Genomic DNA, 8,688 nt, shown 5'->3' on the forward strand with positions numbered 1-8,688 from the left:
ATACGGAGGCAGGGGCACCTCTAAACACACAAGTTGACACAAGTTGATCCACGTGATCGATTCCTTAGCCGTGTGCGGTGCCCCCTGCCACCATATTCCTCGATAATACTGTAGCGGAGTTTAGGCGAAGCCCTGCTGCTGTAGTTCATCAAGATCGTCACCACGCCGTCGTGCTGACGAAACTCTTCCCCGACACTTTGCTGGATCGGAGTCCGGGGATCGTCATCGAGCTGAACGTGTGCTCGAACTCGGAGGTGCTGTAGTTTCGGTGCTTGATCGGTTGGATCGTGAAGACGTACGACTACTTCCTCTACGTCGTGTCATCGCTTCCGCAGTCGGTCTGCGTTGGGTACGTAGACAACACTCTCCTCTCGTTGCTATGCATCACATGATCCTGTGTGCGCGTAGGAATTTTTTTTAAATTACTACGAAACCCAACAAATACTGCCTTGGTCCGACCCGCAAGGGACGGGCCTAGCCCAGCTAACTTGGCTCGCTCCCAAGCTGTGTTTACAATCTCGTTCACTGTCCCTTCTTCCAACCACCGTGCTTCGAACATTCTTTTCCGGGTCTACTGCTACTGAATCAACATCGGTTTGAAATACTCCGTATCGAGCAGAATAGGCCTATGGTCAGAGTGGGTATGGTGTTCGTGTACCAGTCCTGCAAAAGGAAATTTTTCTGCCCACATTTCATTACATAGAGCCCTGTCAAGTCGCTCTCTGATCGGTCCATGACTCCATGTGAATGTATCTCCTATCACCATTACTTCCTGTAACCCACAGTCATCAATACAGTCTCTAAAGTCCCGCATATAGTGATCAGGCCTGTTATTACCACCTTCCTTTTCACTCATGTTGGTGATTTCATTAAAGTCGCCAAGGATCATCCATGGCCCAGAATTATTGGCATGAATATCTTTGATGTACGTCCATGAGAGATACTTTCGCTCCCAGCTCGGTTCTCCATAGAACCCTGTAATACGCCAAGATGGTGAGTTTCCGTCCATCACTATGCCATCTATAACATTATCCGAGGAGTAATTCAGAATCACTTCATTTGATAAATTATAATAGAGTACAAGCCCACCAGCACGTCCATCACTAGCCACTAAATGGAAACAATCAAAATCTAACTTAACCCTTAAAATTTCTGCCTTGTCATTATTTAGATGTGATTCCGACAGAAAGACCACATCTGCTCTCAGCCGCCCTTGGAGGTCCAAGAGCTCTCGAATTGCCGCGGGAGAGAGCATCCCACGGCAATTCCACGCTAGGGTTTTCATTGGTCCCGGCGATCCTCCCATCCGGAGGTCGCCGATGTATTTGAAGAAGTTGCCATTCCTGAGCCCCCAATGCTAGTACCAGCATTTACTCCCGCTTGTCCTTTGCCTTCCTCCCCATGTTTGTATCTCTTATTTTGTTTGCGTGGTGAGGCGTAAACTGGGGGTAGTGGGGGTACAGCAAGCTGGGCCGTCGCCACCACCATTGCCAATGGATTTGCCCCATCAACCCCTACTCCAGAATTAAGCTCACTTTGCCCTGCCGAGATAGAACTTGAAGTATTTTCAACAGAGAGGCGCTTCTGTGGCTGCATACTATCCTTTACTATCCCTGAGACATTCTCTTGGCCAGCAGCATCAACATCAACCGTTCCCTTATCAGTTTCCATTCTCCCCCCAGCATTCACCGGAGTCTGATTTTGTGCGTTAAAGCGCCAGCTCTGGTTGGGGTTGTACGTGCCTCTCCCCCTTCCTCTGCCTCCTGCCCCACCTCTTGTAGCACGACCTCTCCGGGGTCCCGCCACACCACGGCCATCATGCCCCGCTCTGAAAGCATCAGCTAGCACAAACTCCCCCATTCAAAAGACGATACATCATGCTCACCGTCCCCACACTCTTCATACCAGTGACCGAATTCGCCACAATTGAAACAGAAGGTGGGTAGCTTCTCATACTTCACTTGATAGCGAACTCTTTCGTCCCCCTTCTTTCCCGTCACAAAACGCTTTATCTTGGCATTGATGTCAATACTAACTTTTACGCGGACAAATTCCCCGAAGAAACCAGCTGGTAGCCTTAACTGAATCTCCTCCACCTCACCAATGCGTGAAGCCATACCTTGAACTGCCCGTTCAATTAAGAAGTCATCTGAGAGGCGATGGATCTGCGCCCACACTGTGAGTTTGTCCAACTGGATTGACTCAGGATTTTTAAATCCATCATACTCCTTCATTATGACTGCATGTCCCTTGAAAAGCCATGGTCCTAGTGAGAGGAGGGATAGCGGAGGGGATCCGTCCGGGGGAGAGGGAAATTCCGGCGTGGCCGCCGGTAGCGAGAGATCCCTAGCTTTCTCGCTAGGGGAGAGAAAACCCTAGCTTTCTCGCTAGGGGAGAGAAAACCTTCGCCGGGCATTTGTTGGTAGGAGGCTGGCTGAGCTTTCTGTGTGGTAGGCCATTGTATTTTGTATCCATTTCTTTGTCGCTCTTTTTGCAAGGGCATTTCTTTGTCACTTTAGTTAGTTATAGACAAGTCAACTGAATTTTGAATTTGGGTCATTTGATTTCTTTTTCCTTTTTTAGAATAGAAAACACTCTATTAGCTCAAATGTTCTCAGGAATATAAACAACATCAGGTCTATGGATTAGCCACACATGCCGGCCACGAGCTAGAGTAGTCGCCGCCTTTGCCAATGAATGAGCTTCAACGTTCATGCATCTGTTCTCATGGACCATTTCCACTGATGCAAACAATTGGGTGCACCTTTTTATCTCATGAATAGTAGCAGCCGAGGTCCCCAAATAAGCCTCCTTGATGTGTTTCGCCGTGGCAGAACAGTCAGTGGCAATAACAATGTTGTTGCATGCAAGATCAAGTGCTAGTGACATCCCTTTACTCGTAGCCATTGCCTCAAGCACTTCTGGATCAGCTATGTCCTGGACAGGAACTACATATGCACCCAGAAAGTTGTATGTACCATCTCGGCAAACGGCAGCAAAGGATCCCTCATGACACCCTCGTAAATTCTTTCTCTTTTACGAAATAGACCCCAGATCTAACAGTAACAGTCGTACACAAGCACCCAGAAAGAACTGAAATTACACCCAAATCCCTGGGGAGCCGGCATGAACTTAGGATATCCTGTAAATGAAGCAGCCCAACACAACCACCGACACAAGCTCCTTCATTTATGGAAAGATGGCCTTCCCGCAATATTATTATGGGATATCCTAAGTTCTTCAAAAATCACTTTTAGGGATTTTTTTTACATAGATTGAGAAAAGAGCTCACTTGAGAAACTCCTCTAAATAATAACCAGACTTTATGATGAATTTCGTACCTGTGCTCTTGGAGTTGCTCCATCTTCAACCATACATGTCAAATTTGGAATCCAACAAATGAGTGTCAGACAGCCCCGACCGGCTATCCGCATCTGTAGTCCTCAGTCTCTCTACTACTATAAAAGACTCAGTTGATGATGATGGTGTATCTGCTATCCGTCATTTCTGACTATTACGATGAATTTCGTACCTGTGCTCTTGGAGTTGCTCCATCTTCAACCATATATGTCAAATTTGGAATCCAACAAACGAGTGTGAGACAGCCCCGACCGGCTGTCTAGCCCTCAGTCTCTTTACTACTATAAAAGACCCAGTTGGTGATGATGGTGTATCTGCTATCCGTCATTTCTGACTATTAGATCTACATCTAACGGTTGTGAGGTAAGTTATGGCATTTTTGTAACAATAGCCCACTTCTCTGCTCCAATTTACAGAAAATCCCTCATTATCTTGAAAACAACCACTTCCCTCCCTCGCCTCATCAAAATATCCTGAGAAATACTCCCTCCGTCCGAAATTCATGTCACATTGGTCATTTTGCAATTTAGTCCTCAGCGTTTTCCCGACCGAACCCGAAGTCCCTCTGTGTAGTCGCTCTCTTCCTCCTTCCTCTCCGACCGTCTGGCACCGCCGACGCCGTTTCCCTCCGCGCAGCTCCACACTGCGCGTGGCTCCTCTCCCTCCCCAGCGCCGGCGCCCTCTCCCTTGTGCGCGTTACCGACACTCTCTTCCTCACACATGTCCCTCTACATCAGTGAAAATCTGATTTTCCCCCTCCGGCTCTTCGATCTACAGCGGCCGGGCTCAATCTGCGGCGGAGACTACCAAGACGGCGCGACAGAGCTGCTTCTGCCGGTCGCATGCATGGGGCTGCTGCTGGTGGTCGTCAGGTGAGGAGCCCATCTCCTGCAGTCGCGGCTACCTGGCCGCCTTCGTCACGCTCATCCAGCATCAGCGCAGGTCTGACTATGACATGGCTACAGGCACGCAGCAGCGGCGGCGGGAAGGTGGCGGCAAGGGGGCGTCGAGCTCCGACATGTTCCTCCAACCGCTCTAGGACTCCACCACCAAGCACACCAACCTCAAGGTATGTTCCTCGTCGGTGTTGTAGATTCACATTTGCTTGAGTACACATTTTCTTGCATACTGATTCATTGCTTGCTTACACATTTGCTTGAGTACTACAGATTCTTTGCTTGAGTAGAATTGATTGGGCTGCTACAATTGAATTGCCACACAATAGAATTGGCCTCACTGTTGTAGATTCTCTGAAACAAATGTTGTACAATTGGCCACACTGCTGTAGAATCTTTGTCACAGATGCTGTTGAATTGGCCTCACTGCTGTAGATTCTCTGATGTCCTTACCTGCAACTGAATATAAAGTCAGTTTCGTCAGTCTCGATCTGAATATAAACTTTATCTGAAACTGAAATTGAAACAGGTGCAGTCGTAAAAATTCACTTTAAAACTCAGTTAAAAATTCAATTTTAGAGCTTGGCTCCTGATCTTTATATAAAGTGTACTGCAAGCTTATTGCAAGAAAGTTTAAAATTCAATCTAAAACTCAGTCTAAAATTCAGTTAAAGTGATCTGAATATAAAAACTCTTGGAGTAAAAATACAGTCTAAAAGTCAGTTAAAGTTTCAGTTTTAGAGAGTTGGGATTTTATTGCAAGAAAGTTTTGTACTGTCATACAGTAATTTTTAGTTTGTAAAACTGAGAAGTGTATTTTCTATTTTGAAACTTAGTGTAACTATTTTCAATTTTGATGGAAAATCAGTCTAAAAGTTAGTCTAGACCGCGTTTAATCAGAAAATGTTGCATCATCATGCACGCATGTATCCCTACTTCATCACCATTCGTTTCACCACACCACTTGCTTGCTGATCTTCACAGGCATTTGATGTGCACCCTTGGTCGCCCGGTCCGACGAACTGCTAACGAAACAATGCCCAACATCGTGAGTGTGCTCACGTTCTGCAATCAAGCAACCGCCCTCCTCCAGCAGCAGCAAAAGGTTTTTGCTCTCCCTTGTTACTGGATTTAAACTGGAGAGTGGAGACAACATTTAAGTTCTGAACCTTATTCTTTTCAACCTTGTTGCTCTGTTGGAACTTTACACTGGCCACTCATCTAGTGCCACATGGGTGTATTTTCCTTGGTCAATCTTTTTACGTGGATGCCTTATTTTTTTGGTAGGTTAAACTTTGCAATTGTTTTTTACGGTAAGGAATCAACCCACCACCCACATGAAGTTAGCTAGCTGGGTGATCCTGGTCCAAATGAATTAAAGGTGACCTCCTCAAAGTAGTCCTAAGAGAATCTTGAAAGTCCAAGAGAGAAGCAACATACTTGGCAAAAATGGCAACATTAATGTCAATCAACAGCATCTAGGCATTTGCACGATAAAACAACATCAATATCAAAGAATTTGAAGATTCCTCAAATCATAGTTTAGCAAAAAGAACACCGGAGGTAAAAACACAAGCAGGAAACACCGTGGTGTTTGTCTGAATTTATTTCCTGCACATCAATTGTTTTTCTCAACATCTGTAGAGGTTATGCTTGTGCTACTGAATTTTAAATTGAACGCAATTATCATTTAGATGCACATTTGAGGGCCTGCAGTTGGTTATTTGGTTGTCCCAAACTTGAGATCAATGCAATCACCTACCTTTAGTTCCATTACTATTCCATTTAATAGAAAAAAAGAGCATACATTTTTGTTCGTTAAAGATAAACACTTCCTTCAGTGTTCACTGTTCAGAATGGTGGTAGCTTAAAACTGTCAGAAATGTTGATGTCTAGGAGGAACTGGAGCAGCTCTGCTTGCCAGATGAGATTTGAGCAAGAAGCTCCTTAGCTCGAAGGCCGGAGTGAACAAACATCCCAGCAATCATGTGCTGCCAAGGACACTGAATAATCTCGAGTGAAGTTGGAAGCCATTGGATCTTTTTCGAAATGCAACTAGCAGGACATCAACTCCAAAATTATCAAGTGCATTCCTAGAAAATTATCTGATGATTAAAAGAAGAAAGTCTTGTCTGATTTTGATCTGCTCCAAAATTAACAGTGAATTTGATTGAATTTTAGAGAGTGCAGAGGAGCAGCAGCAACAACAACAACACGAGCACGGGAGAAGCTGGCGACATGGGAGAATCACGGGAGACAGTAGAGCTCCACCAGCAGGAGCTCGAGGAGAAGCAGCAGTGGGAGCTCGGGAAGAAACAGCAACCGGAGCTCAAGGAGAAGCAACAGCGGGAGCTCAAGGACGTGTGAGAGAGTAGTTCTGGGCAGCGGCGGCAGAGCAGTTATGGGTGGAAGCGCAGATCTTGGCTATGGCGGAAGAGCAGTTCTGGGCGGCGGCGGCAGAGCAGTTGGGCGGCAATGCAAGTCTGGGCGGCGGGAGGGGATCAAGGCAGCGGAGGCGATGCCCCTAGGAAACGCGACTGGAGGGGACCGTAGCTGGCCGGTGCCGGCCCCTGGCGATGCTCGGGCAATGAGCGGAGGAAGAAGACGGGGCGGAGGGGTCTGTTTGAGACAATTTTCGGATGACGAGGTTTTGTTTGCAAATTTACCAATGAACTGGGCGTACAACATTAATTTCGGGACGGAGGGAGTATATTTTGAGTGAAACGTATAGTGGTATATGTATATCAAAACAATAGTGCTTTCTTTCAAGTTTGTGAACAAGTACTATTCTACTTTGGATCCGTTGCAACGCACAGGCAAATTGCTAGTCATGTCTAAAACCTCAAATTCATACACAAGCATGCACATAGATCAGCACACGCACTTTGGCTTTTAGGACATAATACAACTTACTACCTTGGTCCTGGTTTATTAGTCCTCCTTATAGTTTGTGTCAAATTTTGAACTTTGATTTAACTATCAAAAATTAAGTTATATACCCTAATAATAGTATAATTGGAAACCTCTTTCAAATATGCATCTAGCAATATAAGTTTTGTGACATACAACTTATAATTTGTTAGTCAAATTTATGTCAAAGTTGGGCAAAAAATACAAAGGAGACTAATAAATCCGGACGAAGGTAGTACTAACATTGCATGTGGGAGTTCATACACCATGAGACAATCAAAATGATGGCATGTTCTCTAAATTAAATTAATTTTATATGGATAGGTCAATTTCATCATCGACGGCAGCCCTTGCCCTTGCCCTTTGAGGGAGTCTGGGATTAGGGGTCTCCGGACAGCCAGACTCTATCCTTCGGCCGGACTATTGGACTATGAAGATACTAAATTGAAGACTTCGTCTCGTGTCCGGATGGGACTCTACTTGGCGTGGAAGGCAAGTTAGGCAATACGGATATGAATATTTCCTCCTTTGTAACCGACCTTGTGTAACCCTAACCCTCTCCGGTGTCTATATAAACCGGAGGGTTTAGTCCGTAGGACAACAACAATCATACCATAGGCTAGCTTCTAGGGTTTAGCCTCTCCGATCTCGTGGTAGATCAACTCTTGTAATACCCATATCATCAAGAATAAATCAAGTAGGACGTAGGGTTTTACCTCCATCAAGAGGGCCCGAACCTGGGTAAAACATCATGTCCCCTGCCTCCTGTTACCATTCGCCTAGACGCACAGTTCGGGACCCCCTACCCGAGATCCGCCGGTTTTGACACCGACATTGGTGCTTTCATTGAGAGTTCCTCTGTGTCGTCGCCGTTAGGCTTGATGGCTCCTATGATCATCGATAGCGATGCAGTCTAGGGTGAGACTTTTCTCCCCGGACAGATCTTTGTGCTCGGCGGCTTCGCACTGTGGGCCAACTCGCTTGGCCATCTGGAGCAGATCAAAAGTTACGCCCCTGGCCACCAGGTCAGGTTTGGAAGCTTAAACTACACGGTCGATATTCGCAGAGACTTGATCTTCGACGGATTCGAGCCTCTGCCTTGTGCGTCACACGGTCACGATGAGTACAATTTAGCTCTACCATCAGATAGTGTTCAGGAGATCGCACCGGCAGCCGCTCCGACCTTTAATTCGGAGCCAATTGCGCCGACCGAGGGCGGGTGGCTAGACCCCGCCGCGGAGGCTGTAGCCTCAACAACGATCGAGCGGAACACCAACCTTATCCTTCGCGAGGCCCGTGACTCCACATTGCCGGACTCTCCTCCGAACTCTGAACCATCCGCGCCCCTGCCAATCGAATCCGTTTGGGCGCCGATCATGGAGCTCACTGCCGCGGATATTTTTCAGTACTCGCCCTTCGACGACATATTGAATTCACTAAGGTCTCTCTCTTTGTCAGGAGAGTCCTGGCCGGATTATGACCAGCAGGATTGGGATGCGGACGACGAAGAAATTCGACGCCC

At 46.5% G+C, this 8,688-nt stretch overlaps 1 protein-coding gene across 6 annotated transcripts; it reads left to right on the top strand.

Moving 5' to 3' along the window:
• The first annotated feature begins 3,676 nt into the window (after nucleotides 1-3,676).
• LOC123062565 (serine/arginine-rich splicing factor SR45) lies at nucleotides 3,677-7,692 on the top strand. 6 transcript variants are annotated; one of them, XR_006429797.1, is made up of 5 exons: nucleotides 3,836-4,232; nucleotides 4,326-4,429; nucleotides 5,241-5,361; nucleotides 6,153-6,341; nucleotides 6,438-7,672. XR_006429797.1 is itself a non-coding variant. In XM_044486155.1 (5 exons), exons 1-5 carry the CDS (start codon nucleotides 3,863-3,865, stop codon nucleotides 6,189-6,191), a joined length of 546 nt encoding a protein of 181 aa, XP_044342090.1. In that variant the 5' UTR covers nucleotides 3,846-3,862; the 3' UTR covers nucleotides 6,192-7,667. The 6 variants fall into 6 exon arrangements, 4 of the variants coding, with proteins under 4 accessions (XP_044342096.1, XP_044342090.1, XP_044342083.1 ...); XM_044486155.1 differs by having other exon boundaries at nucleotides 3,846-4,049; nucleotides 4,138-4,232; nucleotides 6,153-7,667; XM_044486148.1 differs by lacking the exon at nucleotides 6,153-6,341 and having other exon boundaries at nucleotides 3,854-4,049; nucleotides 4,138-4,232; nucleotides 6,438-7,668.
• Nucleotides 7,693-8,688: the final 996 nt, after the last annotated feature.

Source organism: Triticum aestivum, chromosome 1A (assembly GCF_018294505.1).
Source record: "Triticum aestivum cultivar Chinese Spring chromosome 1A, IWGSC CS RefSeq v2.1, whole genome shotgun sequence".
Lineage (NCBI taxonomy): Eukaryota > Viridiplantae > Streptophyta > Magnoliopsida > Poales > Poaceae > Triticum > Triticum aestivum.